Source organism: Marmota flaviventris, chromosome 10, assembly GCF_047511675.1.
Source record: "Marmota flaviventris isolate mMarFla1 chromosome 10, mMarFla1.hap1, whole genome shotgun sequence".
Taxonomy (NCBI): domain Eukaryota; kingdom Metazoa; phylum Chordata; class Mammalia; order Rodentia; family Sciuridae; genus Marmota; species Marmota flaviventris.
In genome coordinates this window covers 23,214,783-23,233,260 of record NC_092507.1, presented here as the reverse complement: position 1 = coordinate 23,233,260, position 18,478 = coordinate 23,214,783, and the positions used below count along the sequence as shown (strand labels likewise).

Here is an 18,478-nt window from a genome sequence, read left to right as displayed (position 1 = left end):
CCGAGTTGGGAGCCAACAAATGTGTCAAGAATTAAGGTCCCAGGCATCAAGGGCTTGGCACCACTGCGGAGGCAGCACTGAGCATACCTGAGGCCTGGTCCATCTGGGATCCCACGGGGAGTAGGGGGCAATGAGTAGAAGCATTCCAGTGTCTTGTGTCACCTCCCCCAGCTGCCCCACCTTCCTCTCCTCCTAACCTAAGCAGCACAGATTTTGTGTAATGACAGGGAAAGGGAACATTCAGTGCCAGGCTTTTAATTACAATTGCTTTGGGCTGCTGGCTTCCAAGCCGACCGGCCACACATAGATGTTTTATCACACCACAAAGCCATCAGGTCCAGCTATGGTGTGTGTACTGGGCACCTGGTGACATGGGGCTGTGTTCATAACCCACCGGGGAAGGGCTGGGCCCAGATTGGTTCACACAAGCACAGAGCAGCTGGCCAAGTACAGCCCTGGGCATTAGGGAGCCCCTGGAGCAGATGGAAACACCTGTGGAGACCTTTACAGCAGACTCCAGGGAAGGCTTATAATTGGGCAGGAGAAAGTTCTTTGGGAGGAAGGCCAAGCTCTGGAAAGATGATGGCGGTGGATAATACTGTGGGGTTCGGCCAAGTGAGAGAAGTACAACAGTAACCAAGTCCACAGCACTTCACAGTTGACAAAGAGCTCTCCACTCTCTAGAGCATGCTTAAGCCTCACATCAACCCTGCCTAGGGATCACAAGCTCAGAGAGGGGAAACCACTTGCCCAGAGTCACAGGGGCAGAAAACCAGGACTCCACCCCGAGCCTGTCACTGCATCCAGCAGTCTCTCCATGAGGCACAGGGATGAATCCCAGGACCCAGAGGAGCAACCCAGGCAGGGCCCACTGAGCCTCCCAGAGCCTCCAGGGTAGCCCTCCCTCACGGCAGCACTGTGGTGACGCTGGTGAGCACCACATGCTCGGAGACTTTGGAGACGGAGCACCGGCTCTGCAAGGACAAGGACTTGTGGCTGGCAGAAGAGCGGGGACTGGGGGCCTTCAGAGAGCTGCAGGGACCCAGGCCAGGCAGGCAGCAGGAGAAGGCGGCCTTAAACTGCTCCCGGAATTTACCTTGGTTAGGAGACAAAAGACACAGCCATAAGGAGACAAACGCAGCAGGAAGGGACCTTGAGCCCAAGGGACCTTGAGCCCACACAGCTCCAGCCAAGCTGCCTGAGAGGAGGCTGGGAGGGAGGGTAGAGTTGGAATGGAGAGCCCCAGCAACCTCGGCACTGCACAGGGAACGAGAACAGAGGCCCAAGCGGCTTCCCAAAGAAAAATGCAATTATCATCTGATTCCTTGGCTCTGGCTCAGAGCCTGGCTCAAGGCGTCTGGCTCAGGGGCCTTGGGTCACCTCGGCCCCACTCTGTGTGCACATGGAGAGGCTTGGGGCTTACTCTGCTGCCAGGCTTTCCCCAGATCTCCTGTAAGATGATGAGATGGCAGCAGCAGCCCTTGCATGTGGCAGTCCCACTGTGCCAGGCACAGTAACAGCTTCCCCAGCATCCATCCCCCCAGAGCATCCCAGCATCCTGAGAGGTCATAGGGCTTTATCCTCACCTCACAGAGGAGATGCTCAAAGACACAGGCTCACCCAAGGCCACCAGTGAGAGAGAAGAGTGATCACCACACCCACACCAGCTCAGCCCACTCTTCCAGGGGAATGCGGAACCAAGCCCTCCTTGACCATGTGTCACCAGCCTGCCAGCCGCACTGGTGCCCAACATAGGCCAAGCACACAGTAGGTGCTCAGTAAATGTAGTCCAAGCAAAGAGGTGTGATTCAGGAAGTCTGCCTGCCCTTTCCTCCCCACAATGCTCCTCTCTTGTGTTCTCTCCCCTGAGCTAGAACCAGCCAGGCAGCCTTTGGGAGTAATTTTTGGGTGGCATTGAGGATTACATAATGACCTCCGATAGCTTCTTGAACATCTTAACTGTTTCTGAAAAATTATTTGTGTCCAGACTTGAATGGCCATCTAGACCAGCTCCTTAGAAGCCTAATGCTAAATATGAGGTCTAGCGAGTCACTTCTGCTGTGCCAAGCCTGAGGGGTCAGGCCACTACCACCCTCCTGGAGGCCTGAAGGCAGAGTGGAGATGGGGGCTACAGGACAACAGACACGAAGCCCATGGTGGGAGTGAGGGCCTGCAGGCCTGGACTTCCGGAGGTGGGAGAGAGAGGGCAGTGCTGGAGGCCGTGGATCCAGGGGAAGCCCCTAGATTCCTGGGGCGTCTGCTGGACGGCCGGGAGAGCCCTTTCATGGGACTGAGCTGCCTCTGCTGGTGGCTCTCCCTTACCCTGGGCCCTGGATGATACACCATCCCCTCAGCCGGACTCCTGGGCTTTCTTCCCACAGGCCTGGCTCCCTCTGGGGAAAATAGACTATTCTGCCTGTATTGACCAGAGAGGGGCATGCCCCCAGGCTGGGAAGGGAAGTGGAGGCCACTGGCCCAGCCCTTGCCCTTCTGTGGTCTGTAGGATCTACCAGACTCCATCCTGGGTGCTGGCCACTGCTGGAGCCCAGGCTTCTGGGTGTGACCTAGTCTTTCCTGAGTGGGGGAACCCAGAGCAGAGGCGTGATGCTCAGGAGAGAGCAGGTATATCCTTGCCACCATCCTTTCCTTGGGCCCTGGATTGACAGTGGGGACACTTGTCCCAGGTACTGCTGGCCACCCTCATTCACTCTGCCCAGCCCACTCACCGCTGAGGAAGTTGTAGATGATGGGGTTGGCGGCGCTGTTGGCATACACCAACCAGTGGGAGAAGGTGAAGCAGGCGTACACAGCTTCGCGGTCGCTGGCTTGGCGGAACATCCCGAACACCCTAGTGCCAGGTGGAGGAGTCAGAAAGGGGCAGGTGTTGGGGGTGGTGCTCACGGAACTCCAGCTGGGAAGGGCAAGTTTCCCCCGCCCACTTCTGTCCACTCAGTGGCCTTTCCTGGGTTTCCAAGTCTGAGGTCTTGCCTATAGTTTTGGGTTCTCAAGCACAGAAAGTAGGACCACAGAGGGCCTAGGGACAGACACCAGGTATATGTGCCCAGTCTCCAGCTACCTAATCCCCTGGAGTCCCCATCCACCTTCTCATCCAACCTCACAGCGACATGAGGAGCCCCGGTCAGCATCTATTCTTCAGCTAAGGAAACTGAGGCTTAGAGAGTTGAAGTCCCAAGATCACACACCCAGGACACAGCCAAGCACAAACCCAAACAGGCTGACTCCTGCCCAATAGCCTATGTACTTCCCCAGAATCCTGTGGCCCCTCATCTGCTGTGTCCCTGTGTACCTCTGCCTCGACTGCTGTCCCTCCAGATCCCTGCAGGCTGACTCCCTCACTTCCTCCAAGTCTCTGCTCAAGGGTCACTTCCTTTTGTTTTTATAAATTAAATCTAAAACAAGCCAGGCACCGTGGCACACGCCAGCCACTCAGGAGGCTGAGGCGAGAGGATCATGAGTTCAAAGCCAGCCTCAGCAACTTAGCAAGACCCTGTCTCTAAATGAAATATTTTTTAAAAGGGCTGGGGAGGGGCTGGGCTTGTGGCTCAGCCATAGAGCCTTCACCTCGCACATGCGGGGCACTGGGTTCGATTCTCAGCACCACATAAAAATAAAATAAAGGTATTGTGTCCAACAACAACTAAAACAAAATATTAAAAAAAAGAGCTGGGGATGTGGTTCTGTGCCTAAGTCCCCCTGGGTTCAATCCCCAGTATGCCCCCCCAAAAAAGTCTAAAACAGAAAAACCATTTTCCCTATTTTCTTTTTCTTTATAGCAATGATCACTGCCTGATAACACACATGAGTTTTTCTATTTTCCTCCTCTCCCACTACAGTGTAGTCCCCACGAAGAGAGGGACTTTGCCTTGTTCACCCTGGAACGTGATGCTTGAGGAGTGAAGGGACGGGTTTTCACGACAGCCCAGAGCCATTACTATTGCTATACCATTTAATGAGCAAGGACATGGAGGTGCGGGGACTCAGGGAAGAGAAGGATCTGTCCTGATGTGGGGGGCCAGTAGAGCTCCTCCCACACCCTCCCACCTTTGGCTGCGCTCTCACCTTTTGAGGACATTGAGGACACTGATGGGCAGGTAGCAGAGGGCAAAGACCAACAGCACCACCATCAGCATTTTGGCTGTCTTCCTCCGGGCCCGCATCTGCTTCACCTCCGCCAGGAAGGCGCGGGCCCGGGGCTGGGGCTGTGCACTGGGACCCTGCCCCTGGTCCTCCAGCTGGTCTGAGGGTCTCTTCCAGTTCCGTACCAGTGCCAAGGTAGTGCCTGGGATCTGTCCAGCACACACAGAGAGCAGTGGTGGGCATAGCTCTTTGGCAGGACTGATCTCTTTGGGTGGGTCCACTCCTAGCTAGACCCTGGGGCAGAGTGGAGGTGGCAAGGAACGAGCTCTTGCAAAAGGAGGGAACCCAATATTCACAATAAAGATGAACACTCTGGACTTGGTGATTAATATACTCTCATTTTGCATTATCTCACTGCAAAACCACCTACGGCATGCTTTTGAAAAGGCATTATTGATTTTTAGCTGTAGATGAGACAATTGAGACTCAGAGAGAGGCGGAGCCCCAGGCCACAGCCTCAGGTCTGAACATCTCCTGGCTGCCCATCCATCCTCCTTCAATATCCAGCTGCATCTGCGGGGACAGGGTGTGGGTGGGGTGAGCTGGGCCTCTCCCTGGCCCATGTCAGACCGTGGGGAGGCCTAGGTGAGGGGTGAGCAGGAGGGCAGCAGTGAATGACCTGGGTCTCAGAGCATGGGTCCCCCTCTGGGTTGATGCCCATAATCCTGGGGTGGTTCTGGGCTCTTGGAGCAGCCAGAGACATCCTTGAAGACCCTCCTGCCTCTAGACACCTGGATCACCCCCCATCAGAGGAGGATGGGGCTAGAGTGCAGGAAACTTGGCATCCAGAGCTAGTCAAACATTCATGAGCTGTGAAACAATCTCATCTAACTTTCCAAGCCTTGGTTTCTTGTCTGTTAGATGAGGTCAGTGCCTCTGTCCTGCTGGACAGGGGGTCTGGGAGGGGCAGGTGGCAGGCGTTGGGAGCCTGCAAGGCAGGCCAGTATGGAAAGGCCCCACCTGACTGGGCATCTTTCCAAAGCAGGGCTCGGGTCTAACCAGTCAATCTCACCACCCACCCTGCAAGGTCTGGGTGCCGTCAACACTGTGTGGAATGTAAGTGGTATTCCAGAAGCGAGTGTCCGTGCCTGAGCCTGGTCACTCTCTGGCCTGCATCCTCTCACTGCCCCAGCACTGACCAGGGAGTTAATTCCACTAGTGCTTAGGGCCTCTGAGCACCCCTCTCCTCATGACCCCCCAGCAGGAAACCCACTGCAGAGCCATTTGTAATAGAGGAAAGAAGCCAGGCCCTGGGACCGGCTCTGCCCCTCATTGGCCTTGGCAGGAGACTGCCCTTGCTCAGCACTGTGACGCAGGCAACAGCATGTCTTTTTTAGGTAGTGGTGAAGACACTGGATACAAAGCTTCACCAGGCAGAAACTCAGAGCTGCTGTTAATGTTTCAGAGATAAAATGAGTATTAGAAACTCACAGATCCAGGTTTCAATCCCTGATTTTCTACTCTCTAGCTGAGGGCTTTGGGGGACATGATGTTCTTTCTCTGTTTTCTTACGTATTTCATGGAGGATAAGATACAGAGGTTAAGAGGTTGCAGGATTCCCTGGGGGTGATGGAACATAAATGGCAGCTACTGGTAATGGAGTTACCAAGAGTTAGGCCTAGCACTCTAGGTTTCAAGTTCCCCAATGTCCCCACGTCCCTGGGCCTTGCCTCTTTCCAGTTGCAGCCAGGATAGCATATTCTGAAGGCAGAGGGTGTCTACTCCCTGAGGCCAGTAGCCCCCCACCCCTCTCAGTATAGACAGTGCCCAAAAGAGCTGGCCTCACCTGGCGGCCCCAGAGCTTGCGGAAGATCTGGAAATAGGCCATGGCCATGAGGCCCAGTGGGGCCAGGTAGGTGACAATGAAGAAGCAACTGTGGTAGATCTTGGGGTACAGGTCATCTGTAGGGGCCAAGAGATGTAAGGGTCAAGCTCAGCATGGGGGCCCCAGGCTTACCTGGTTGGCAATGCCACCCTTCCTGTGTAGGGCAAGGCCTGAGTGCAGCTGAACCTCCCCCATGCTGGCACCAAGGCAGGGAGATCGCCTGGAGTCACCCAACCTGCAGTGTCTACCCTGGAGGGACCCCTAGGGATGGACAGATGTCTGCCCTATGGGTATGTGTCCTGGAGGTGCCCACTATTACCTGCCCAGCGTTCGTCACAGACAGAGAAGAGCCGGGTTCGGTTGGCTAGTTCAGGCAGCACACTGCTGCATTCCATGACAGCAGCCTGCGGGACCATGACAGCCAGCGACACGGCCCAGATGCCCAGGATGGAGCCACGGGCACGCCGGGCGGTGCTCTTGAACAACAGTGGGTGGCAGATGGCATACCAGCGGTCCAGGGCAATGAAGCTGAGAGTCAGTACTGCCACTGACACTGACACGGCCTGCCCCACAGGGACACAGCATCAGAGATATGAGGGGGAACAGCCCAGAGATAACAGACATCCCAGTGTGGTGCAAATTCTGACTCCATTTAATGGCTGTGTGAATTTGTGCAAGGTACTCACCCTCTCTGAGCCTCATATGCAGAATGGGAATATACCATGTACCTGGCAGGATACTGGTGAGAATAAATGAAATTGTGAATGGGAATGCTCAGCTGGAGACCTGGCATATAGTAGGTGTTCTCCTACTGTGAATAATTACCTCCATTTATGGAAAGCATTACGTGGCAGGCACCATTCTCATGAGGTGGGTACTGTGTTACAAATGAAGAAACTGAGTACAAAATTCCCTCCTCTGTCTTTATGTTTAAAGTCTCCAGAGTTAATCAATTGAGTGGAAAACCTTGAAACAGCGCAAAATCCAAGAAGCATTTCTCTCACCCTGGAATGCCACCCCTGCTATAAATTGTTAGGAGAAGGAGGCAGAGATGGGTCCGGACCAGTATCATGGGTAAGCATGGCCTCCAGGGCTGCCCCCTGCTTCTGGGGTGCAGGGAGAGGGTCAAGAGATAAATCAGAGAGGCCACGGCCAGCCTCTGGCTGGCACTCCTTCTCCACAAACCTCATCAGGTGCCCTGGTTCCCACCACAGGGAAGGCAGTGGATAGTCCCCTCAACTCTGCCCCCCTTGGGATCAGGGTGCAAGCCCAGCAAGTATTGGTGTTTGTGTCACAGTGGGCTGATGCCTCTCTTCTCTGCTGTGTGCCTGGAGGTCACCATGGATGCGTATGTGGTGTGGCAGTGTTTGGGACCAGGAGTTCTGTGTAGTAGCATGTGGAGCTGTGGCTGTGTCCTCAAGTGCTCACCCCAGTAACCTGTCCTTCATGGCAGTAGGGGATGACAGTGCATTGGTCTTGAGCCACTGTGTCGTGCCTGAAAGGCCAGCCAGAGTCACTGAGACCTCTGGAAGATGGTGGTTTTCGTGTAGGTGTGACAGAGGCTGGTGAGGGGTTCCTGAAGAGCTCACCTGTAGATAGGGGATGACCTTGCAGAGGGTGTGGCCAAAGAGCCAGGACTCGGTGATGTCCACTAGTAGACTAGCGGGCAGGCAGATGGCCGTCACCAGCACGTCAGCCAGCGACAGGTTGACAATGAAGTAGTTGGTGACTGTCCTCATGTGGTGATTCCGCCACACGGCCAGGCAGACTGCAGCCAGCAGCCAGGGGGCCAGGGCAGTGAAGCCTGAGTCAGAGCCACGCCCACCCCGCCCCGCCCAGCCAGTGAGCCCCTGTCCCCGCGAGCAGGAGAGGGTCAGACGGGACCGGGACTCACCCCCCAGTCCCCCGAGGAAGCGTTACAGGAGAGGGCAGGACCGAGACCTACCCAGAGTGTTGCCCACCAGGGCCACGAGGAACACGGCCACGTAGGCGGCGATGAGGACCCACTCGTACTGCTTCGGGTACAGATAATCGCGCCACAGATAGCGGAGAAACTCGTCTTCGTAGTCTGGAGGCACGCGGGACGGCTCCCCGCTACCAGTTGGGACCTCCGTCTGGGCCCCTGGGGCTGCCGAAGGCTCCATGAGCTCAGGAGCCGCTGCAGCCGAGGGGTACCCTGGGCTCTGCGAAGGGAGGGGAGCCCGGCCAGCCCTCAGCCCACTCCCCTCAGGGGGCCCGCTTCTTGCACCCAGGTCTTTGGGGTCCCAGCCCAAACTTCCTGAAGGAAGGAAGGAAGGAGACATTAGGGAGTGTGCCTGGCACTTTGCATATGCGCTCCCTCTTAATTGTCAGCTATCAAATCCGTGGAGGAAGGCAGATCTGGGTTGATCCCAACTCCACACAAGTTGCTTTTGGGTAACTTACCTCGCCTCTTTCAGCCTCGATTTCCCCATTCAATGGAGTCCAACGGAGTAATAACGGTACCTACCTCCCAGGTCGGCGGCGAGGAGTAAGGAATGAGTTCTATTGCGCGCTAAGCGCTTTGCCCAAAGCCTGGCACTGGAAGCTAGCCTCACGAGGGACGTTGCCGAATACCATTATTAGGGAGCCTTGCTTTGTGAATGGGCAGATGGAGGCTCAGAGAGGTTGAGCCCCTTGCTCAAGGTCACAAAGCTACAAAGCCAGGTCTGTCTGGATTCGCGGAACACCACAGGGGTGGGAAGGGAAGATGTATGGATTACAAATATTCTCTCTTGAGTTAGCTCAAGGGCCTTAATTTTTTATTAGAAAAAGAATTGAGGCAGGTATTAGAGATCCAGGCTCCTCCCACCAGACCCGCCTGACTCCCCCCCACCTCGTGGGTGTACACACACACACACACACACACACACACACACACACACACACCAGGAAAGGTGCGAGGAGGAACAGAGAACTTCCTTGCGAGCGAGAGGAGAGGCCAGGGCCCAGCGGCCAGGCCCTCAGACCCTCTGCCCCAGGCCCCTAGCAAATCGCCGCGGCGCAGTGCTGGGGACCGCCGCTAGCGGCCGCTCTCTCCATTCATAAATCCGGCCTCGCTCCCGCCCCTCCTTCCCCCCTCGGACCCCTCCTTCCTTTGACTGGGCAGAAGCGACCCCGGGGTGTGTAGTAGGGTTGACGGTCCCTGGAGACCCCCGGGGGAGCGAGGGTACAGGGGCCGAACAGCTCCCTCCGCGGGATCTCCCTGCACCTCGGGGACTGCGGGGAAGGGGTGCAGGGGTGCAGCAAGACCCCTGGGTGTTCCGCAGCAGCCTGCCAGGAGGCGAGCAGGGTGGGATGGTGACCCAGCCTCCCAGCGTCCAGATCACTCCTGGACTCTTGGTCCACCCATCTCCCGTCGCAGGTCCTTTGGAGCCCTCACCCCCGGGCCGGGGTCCCCCACTCTCCGCACCTGTTGGCTCCGGGACCCGGGCGTTCTCGCTTGCTGGTTTCCAGACCTTGCACCCGGGACTCCGCCTTCCTCCGGGGAAGACGGACTCCTGGAGAATGCGACTAGGGAGGGGGCCGGGCAGCCCCCTCCCGAGGCGGCGTCGCCTAGCTCGCTGGCAGGGAGCAGCCCGGTTCCAGCGCGGGCAGTGGCTCGGCGCGGGTTCCGCCGGGCTGCGCCGCCGCGGGGAGGGGGGCCGGGAGGGAGGGGCAGGGCGGGGAGGGGAGCCCCAGCCTGTCTCGCAGCCCGAGACCCGGAGGGCGGAGGGAGAAGCTCATCCCTCCCCGCCTGTCACTTCACGCTTCCATCCCACCTCCATTCATGCGTCCATCCGTTCATTCATACGTCGGCATTCATTCAACATTTATTCCCCCGCCACCCCCATTTGGGCGCATCGACTGCATCCCCAGGGCACCATTGGGGGGCCACAGGGCAGAGGTGCACCCCAGCCCCACCTCTTCTGGCTACCTTACCTAGCTGACGAGGATGATGGCATAGGTGGGTCTCAGGGGTAAGGATGCCCGCGTCACCTCCAGCCGAGCTTTGGATGCTGCCAGAGCAACTAGCTCCCAGCGATGCCCAAAAGCCCTGCTCTCTCATCTCCCGACTCTCTGCCCCAAATCCTTCTTTCTGTTCATACCTACTTCCCCCTCCCAAGACCGACATGAGTTGGAGGCAAGAGAGGGGGTGCCAGAGGGGCTCATTAATTCAACAAATATTTACTTAGCTGTGTGCTGGTCAATGAATAGTAATAACACAGCTCCATTCCTATAGAGTGGTGAAATGTGATCTCATGAAACTGTCACATCAACCTGGTGAGGGTGTTTTTATTCCCACTTTACAGATGAGGACCCTCTGGACACACTTGGCTCAGTGTTTTGCCAGAAGTCATCCAACAGAGGCAGAGCTGGGTTCAAGCCTGTGCTCCTCTCAGATCTAACAGACCTGACCACCAAATAGAGGCTCCCCAACCCTCCAAAGGCTCTCTGGTTGCTGGAGGAAGGCAGGTGCACAGCCAGGCAATTCACCTATGGGTTCCCTAGAGCCGGCCCCTGGGGCTTGGGATCCTGAGACACAGCAGATGGGCTGGGCCAGGGCTTCCTCGAGACCTGAAAAATGAGAAGGTGACCCCGCAGAGGAGGGCGTTGGCAGTAGGTCAGAGGTCCTCATGGTAGAGGAAGTTGCAGGTGCAAAGATTTGCAGGTTGGGCTTCCTGGAAATGGCAGGTAAGTGAAGAGTGACCTCATGGGCCTCAGGCAGCCATTCCCTGTCTCAGAACATTAAACCCCGCCCTCCTCTCTCACCCTCTGAGGCTCACACTCCTTCCCTCCTAGAACTTGGCTCCTGAGATATAAACACCATCTTCCCTTAGCAGGGAAACCTTTTCACAGGTGCTGGAGATGCGCTGTTAGGCACAGAACATGTGGGCGGGAGCCGGGCAGCTATGGAATGGCGCCTGACCTCCTCTGCAAAACAGAAAGGAGCACTGAAGCTAAACTAAGGCAGAACTTTGTCCTTGGGCAGCCACAGCATCTGCACGAGGATGATGGGTAATAGAGACCTAGGATTCAAAACCGTCCTGCCTGCTTTAGGTGTGGCAGAGGTAGAGGCATGGATGAGGGACTCGAAGAGAGGGGCTGGCGTGTGTGTATACGCATGCGCACACATATGTGTAGAGGACAGGTACTAAGTTGGTGACTGGGGGTCACCTGGGTGGGATGTGTGTAGATGTTGATTTGTATTTTGGTGTGTGTGTCAGTGAGGAGTGTGTGTTGGGAGAGGGTATGTCTGTCTCTTTTGTGGGTCTAAATGTAAGGCTGTGACCAGCCTTGGCTTGCCAGCGCATTGCTCTGTGAGTGTGAAAATGTGAGTGTGGTCATGCCTTTGTGTCCATGGCTCTGTGAGTGTGGGAATGTGGAACTTGGTACATCTGCTTCCGTGAGGATGACTCATCCCTCCATGTTAACCCCCTCCCCCCATCTAGAGCTGTGACAGGCTTTGCCATTCAGGGGCTGGGGAGGGGGCTGCAGCATGTGGGGAGATGGAAGGCAAATCCTGCAGGGACATTTAAATGACAGCTGCAGCAAAACAAGGTACAGCCGCTGATGCGGAAGGTACAGATCCATGTGTCTGCGTGGGTGGTGGGTACCAGCTGAGCCCAGCCCAGCCAGGCTTAGAACTCAACAGCTTAGGGCCTCCCAGACACCCTGGATTGGAATGAGCAAGGGGCTCCTCAGGACCCCCCAGATCACTGTTCATGAGGGATGTGTCTGTGTGTGCACATTCAGACACACAAAGAGAGCCAGATGCCCCCCCACACACACACACACACATACTCCTTACAGACACAATCGTGGCTGAGATTTGCCCAACCCCACCCAAAATATCCAATTTCCCACAGCCCATCTCCCCTTATGAGGGGGTCCCCAATTGCCAACCTTTCCCCCTTTTTATCCTTTGGCACCCCAAAAATAGCTGCTCCCCAGGACAAGTGACCATGAGCAGCTCCCTAAGGAGGCAGATCACTTTTCCTCTGCTCTCAGACCCTGGCCGGCAGGAGGCTCTGGGCCCCAAGTCCCTCTGGTCCTGAGTCTGGCCCACTCAGCTGCACCTGAGAGTGGGAGAAGCCATTCAGTGGCCCTCATTGCACATGAGGGAGACACCCCTGGGTGTGCTCAGAGGAAATGCTGCAGGCCGGAGAGGCCAGTGGCCCTCTAGAAGCCCCACAGGGACTGTGGTTGTTTGGTCCTCAGGGGGAGCAGCATAGCACGGGGCGCTCCTGGCAAAACATCTGTGCCTAGAAGAGAACCTTGGGTCATCCATCTCAGGCTGGGCCCTCAGCCCTGGCGCCTCTTCTACCCAGGGAGGGCCAGCCTTGGCTTTGCTGGAGCTGTCTGTCAACCAGTGCCCACATGACCTCTTTCCTGGAACCAGCCAGCCCCAGCCTTGTTGATCTAATCCTGAGCCTCTGAGCCATAGGTCCCTGTCACATCCATCTTCAAGTGTCAGCCTGGGCAGTGGCCCCAGGTGCTATCTCCCCCTCCATCCCAATTCCAATGAGACTTACAGTAACCTCTGTCTGGCTGGGACTAGAGCAATTGAAATGTAATTGGGTTTGCAACTTGCTAATGCTGCTGTAGCCTGGGGATGTGGGTGGGAGACGCTGGGAGGGCAGAAGTGCTGTTTAGGACAGAAATCAGAAAACAAGCAGAGATTGGGGGAGAAGGCAGCCACGACTGGGCTGTGGGTCCAGAAAAGGGGTTCTGAAGTCTGGGTCATGGGAGACCCATGACCAGAGGAATGAGGAATCTATGGGGTTTTTGGTCCTTGGGCCCATGACTGGCCTCTGGCTTCTGGGAATGCCTAGCCAAGTGCTCCTGCCCCTGGGAGGGAGCCATGGACCTCACGTACCCTGCCACCATCCTTTGTTCCTCCTTCCCCAGGGAAAGCCTCCTCCTTCAGGTCTGGGTAGCTCAAAGGGACCAGCATCACTGGGAGAGCAGGAGCCCAGGGCCTAGAGTCAGGCCTCCTCATGACCTTAAAAGCTAAAGAGCATCCTCAAGCCAGGGCTGGAGAAGGCAGCCCCTGCACCCACAAACACTGATGGTCCCTGGAATCCCAGTGGTTCAGGAGGCTGAGGCAGGAGGATTGTGAGTTCAAATCCAGCCTCAGCAAAAGCAAGGCACTAAGCAACTCAGTGAGCTCCTTTCTCTAAATCAAATACAAAATAGGGCTGGGGATGTGGCTCACTGGTCAAGCGCCCCTGAGTTCAATCCCCAATACCTCCCCACAAAACAAAAAACACTGATAGCCCGGAGGCTGCAGAGAGGGCCCCTGATGATTAGGTTGGGGGTCCCTCATGCAGTCAAGGGGTGGGGGTGCCAAATGCATTAGGGCTGGAGCCTGTGGAGGGAGGGAAAGGGCGAAAGAGGATCGAGACTGACCATGACCGTGCATGTGAGCCCAGGGGAAGGCCAGTCAGCCCCAGAGGTGCTAAATCCATCTGAGGGGAGGTCCGGAACACAGGCTTCGGGGCCACGAAGACCTGGCTTAAGATGCCACTCGGTACTGTGTGACCCTACAATAGTCACTTCCTGAGTTTCTGTGACAGGCTGAATCTTGGCCCAGTGAAGCCACATCCAGGTGTAGCTCAGTGGTACAGCACAGGCCTCGCACTCACGAGGTCCTGAGTCCTGTCCCCTAGTACCTCCAAAAACCAACAAAAAGTTAAGGATCGTAAGATGGGGAGAGGAGCCTGGATTATCCGGTGGCCCCACTAACCACAGCATCCTTATAAGAGGGTGGCAGATGCACCAGAAAGAGGAGAGGAAATGAAGGACCTGGGGCTGTGAGGGATGGCAGTGCTGGAGGGGACCACAGCCCGAGGAATGCAGTGGCCTTAAAAGATGGAATGGCACAGAGCAGGCGCTCCCACAGCCTCCAGAAGGAAGGAAGTCCTGCCCATTTCTTGATTTTAGCCTCCTGAGGCTCATCTTGAATGGCTGTTGCTTTAAGTCATTGAATTTGTGATAATCTGTTAGAGAAGCAGCTAGAAAGGAGCACACCCTTTCTGTGCCTCAGGTCATTGGCTGTAACAGGAGCCTTTGTCACATGGAGGTTGTGAGAGACCAAGACCAGAGAGGTGTGCAGAACGGCAGGGTGGGGAACAGCAGGGCAGGGACACAAACAAGCACATGCACAATCTCTTAACCATGATTTCATATTTTTAAAAGTCAAAGTGGGGGCTGGGGATGTGGCTCAAGCGGTAGCGCGCTCGCCTGGCATGCATGGGGCGCTGGGTTCAATCCTCAGCACCACATAAAAATAAAATAAAGATGTGTCCACCAAAAACTAAGAAAAATAAATATTAAAAAATTCATTCTCTTTTGAGCAACTAATAAAAAATTTAAAAACGTGAAAAAAATTCTCTCTCTCTCTCTCTTTAAAAAAAATAAAAAAATAAAAAGTCAAAGTGGTCTTGGGGAAGAATAGCGAAGGCTATGTCGAGCATCCTCACACTTAAGCTGTGGTTCGGTGTTGTTTGTATCTTGAATCACAGACTGGTGCTAGGAGCCGTGACAGCTCCAAACCCTAAAATAATAAATAATGCCAGTAATAAACAATGATCATAGTAAAAGTGTGCTGGCGTGGGTACATCAACACAGGAACACGCAAGAGAAAGGAAAAGGAGAGGCCTGTTCTCTCTGGGAGGGGTGTGGGTGCGTGCGTGTATATGTGTGTGTGTGTGTGTGTGTGTGTTAGGAGACGTGGGGAGTTGGGGGTTTTCTAACTATGACCTGGATCACCAGAAATTTGAGGAAAATCTTGAGTAGATAAGAGAAAGACCAAGATAAAGAGAAAACATTGCAGAGGCATTATGGGCTGGGTCTTGAAGGATGCATAGGAGTTCACAGACCGGCTTTGAGTGACACATGCTGGGTGAGAGTGACAGGGGAAGAAGGGGAGGTATTCCGGGTAGAAGGGACAGCACGAGCACAGGTAACGGGTGGGCATGATGGACATCTATTCTGGGAGCACAGTGAATGCTAGTTTGGCTGGGGACGCTCCCCTGGAGAGGAGTTAGGAGAAAGAGAAAGCGGGTGAAGGGCTGGCTAGAGCGAAGGCTGAGGAGCTGGCACTCAATCCATCCCAAGGTGGGGGTCCCTGGAGGGTTTAAGAGAGGCACTCTTATTCTAAAACTTAAAGACATTTTAAGTTAATAAAGAAGACATCTCCTTACAAAATAGTCAAACATTCCGAATAAAGTGAAAATCGTTATTTTTAATTATGTGTGTTAGAATATAACTGCTGTCAATGAAGAATCACTCCCCAACCCCCCATCTACCTCCAGATAATCGTGGGTTAGAAAGACCAAAGTTTTTTTCTCCCTGAAGACCACCAGGTCAGGTTATCATTATCAGGAAGCCAGCCCGTTAGAGGGGTATCATGGTAATGTGCATAGACGCCAGCGCCACACTTTAAACTTTAAATCCTGGGTCTGCCACCTACCAGCTCTGTGACCCTGGGCATGCTACTTAACTTCTCTGTGCTTGGGTTTCACCATCTTCAAAATGAAAATCACAGAATACCAATCTGGTTAGGGAGAATAATGTTCCCCTCAAAGATGTCTAGATCCTAACTGTTAGAATCTGTGCCCAAATGGACATTGCCACGTGATTAGGTTAAGAATTCTGAGGTGAGAATATTGGGGTGGGCTCAATATACTCCCAAGGGTCCTCATACGAGGGATACAGGAAATCAGAGTCATGACAGCTGTGCTGAGGGAAGCACATGGTGGTGGTGACAAGGAGGGGCCAAGGACTGCAGGGTGCCATGGAAGCCACCAAAGGCGAGGGGGCGGGGCTTTCCACACCCCTGCAGGAGGAGGCAGCCCCAGCGGCTTCCATTTCCAGGACTGTAAGAGGACAAATCTGTGCTGTTTTAGCCACTCAGCTTGTGGAGCTTTGTTACAACCCATAAGAACTGAATATCTATCCACGTTAGGGGAAATGAGTTAGTAGATGCAAAGCACTTTTTAAAAAAGGGCCTAACGGCAATTAGCACACAAAAATGTATTAGGTATTATTATTTATGGCAAAACTCTTGGCCTGGGTCAGAGATGGCCAGTCAGCCATTGGAAAGGCACATCACGCCTACATATGTCCAGTGGCCTGACCTTGGTCACCTGTCATGTAGCTGCAAGAGACACTGGGAAACATAATTTTTCTCTAGAGAGCCATTTCAGCTAACGCTCAACTAAAACGTTAGGGCTCTATGACTAAAGGAAGAAGAGGAGGTGATTACTGATGCATTAAGTACCTAGAACAATTCCTACTAGGAAAGACAAGAAGCTTGGAACATAGCCTTTGGTAAGATGCACATATTTCCAGCGCGTCTTCCCTGTGACATTAATTTGATGCAATGTTTCTTGACACCCCGAAGTGTGAGAGGAGACATCCTTGCTCACTACTCGCTCTGCCTTCCTCCTCCCAACTCTTCTTGCTAAACCCTACATTTGCATCTGGTTCTATATCCGTAATTACAAGGTTCCAATTGTGTGTATTGTCTATCTTTGAATTTCAAATATCAATAAAGTTATTTTTTAAAACATTATGATCATATAAACATGATTCTCTGAGGAACCAAGTAATATCCTGGGGCCTAGAAAGGAGCTAATCCTAGAGTTTCAGTGCTGTTTGAAGGGAATCGCTTCAAGTTCAAGTATATTCTCCTACACTCCCTTTGATACTTGAAGTCATGTTACATTTTAATTCATTTCCTATTTGGGCCATGACTTTCTTAGAGAACTTTTTGTTCTCTTGGAGTTTCTAATTGCTTTTCTCTTTTCTTCTTTAGAGAAGAAACATATGCCTTTTAAAATCAGGTCATTAAAATCGCCCAGCTTCTTAATTACATTATTTGTTGAATGAAGCCCATTTTCCTGTTAAAGACCTTCTTCTCCAAACCCTCTGACTTCCTGTTCTAATTTTGACTGATGGCTCTGTGGACCTCTGGTATTTCTAGTCATTGTTCTCCTGGGTTAATTCCACTGCTCTGTGAATCTATTGAGTCTCTCTTTCGTGGATTATGTCACTGTTTTGCTGCAGTAGATCTTCAAATAATGATTTTAAAAGAAGGGCATAGAAGGAAAGCTTTCTGAATCTTTGCATGTCTGCAAATGTCCTTCATTTGTCTTTACATGTCTTCAGGGTGAAGATCAACCGGCAGGGCTCCGGTGTAGGGTACGCGCTTGCAGACAGGCGTACAGACACCCTGGGCTCCCGCCCTGGGCCAGGATGAGGAGGAATTTATTCTAGACACCAAGACTCCCTGTAGAAACTCCAGCCTTATGAGAAAGATCACTCAGTGCCTTTAGAAAGTAGTTCTTTCTCACTTAAAATCTGTTTCTATCTCGATTTGTTCCAGAAGTGTGTGTTGAGGTGGGGAAGGTTGGTGACCGACCATGGTTGTTATGCACATCATAGGACTTTATTATGTACTGATGGCATTATTTTTCTTTATTTTTTTTCTGTCCTAGTCCTACGTGTTGTCTATACATTTGCAAGTTTGATGCTGTGGTTCTAATTTTTATTGTTTGTAATTAGATAGCTATATCTTCTAATCTACATTAAAATAATCATATGACTAGTAAGGTAACAGAGGTTTATCTGTCTGTGACTGAGCTCCACCCACAGCTGAGGGACCTTCACAATAACCTGGGGACATTCTCTAAGAGTTAATGTTGATTGCCCTCAGGTCAATAGTCTGAGCTTTCTTCCTGCACCTGCTGGTTTGGGATTCCAAGGGGTGGAGTTTAAATAGTCCGCCTCCTCCCCGCCCAGATTGACACACTGGGAAATAAAGTAATAGAGTAATTATGGAAGACAAAGTATCCCTTTTATTATTGACCATGTCAAGTGGAAGGCTTAGTGTCAGCTTTTTTGCTGCTGTGACTAAAAGATCCGACCAGAACAATTTTAGGGAAGAAAAGTTTACCTGGGGGCTCAGGGTTTCAGAGGTCTTAATCCATAGACAGCCGACTCCATTCCTCAAGATGCACAGTGAGGCAGCATGTATATCTTGGAGGAAGAGTGTGGCAGAGGGAACAGCTCACATGGTGATCAGAAAGCAGAGAAAGGGGTCTCCACTTGGCAGGTACAAACATATACCCCAGAGCCACACTCCCAATGAGTCACTTCCTCCAGCCACACCCCACCCGCCTCCAGCCACACTCAGTTAATCCCATCAGGAATTAAAGTACTGATTCTCCGTGAGGGCTAGAACCCAATCACTTCCCCCTCCAAACCTTCTTGCATTGTCTCACATGAGAGTTTTTTGGGGGACACCTCACTTCCAAACCATAACACTTATCTTGGGGTGAGAGCTGAGCGTCCTGCTAACCAAACCTCAGTCATGGCCATCACTGCCTGATGATGGGGATGGCGGGACCCCTATCTCACTACAGTGGGCCCACGGCCTCAGGTAACCTTTTCCTGTCCACACTGGGTGTCCTGGTGTGTGTGGCCACA

General features: G+C 53.4%; 1 protein-coding gene across 1 annotated transcript; it reads right to left on the bottom strand.

Moving 5' to 3' along the window:
- Positions 1-905: 905 nt before the first annotated feature.
- On the bottom strand, positions 906-8,127 carry Hcrtr1 (hypocretin receptor 1). The gene is made up of 7 exons (XM_027937550.2): positions 7,929-8,127; positions 7,573-7,751; positions 6,303-6,546; positions 5,945-6,060; positions 4,081-4,307; positions 2,727-2,848; positions 906-1,096 (listed from the first exon to the last, which is right to left on the bottom strand). The coding sequence occupies exons 1-7, from the start codon at positions 8,125-8,127 to the stop codon at positions 906-908; spliced, it is 1,278 nt and encodes a 425-aa protein (XP_027793351.1).
- Between the last annotated feature and the right edge of the window lie 10,351 nt (positions 8,128-18,478).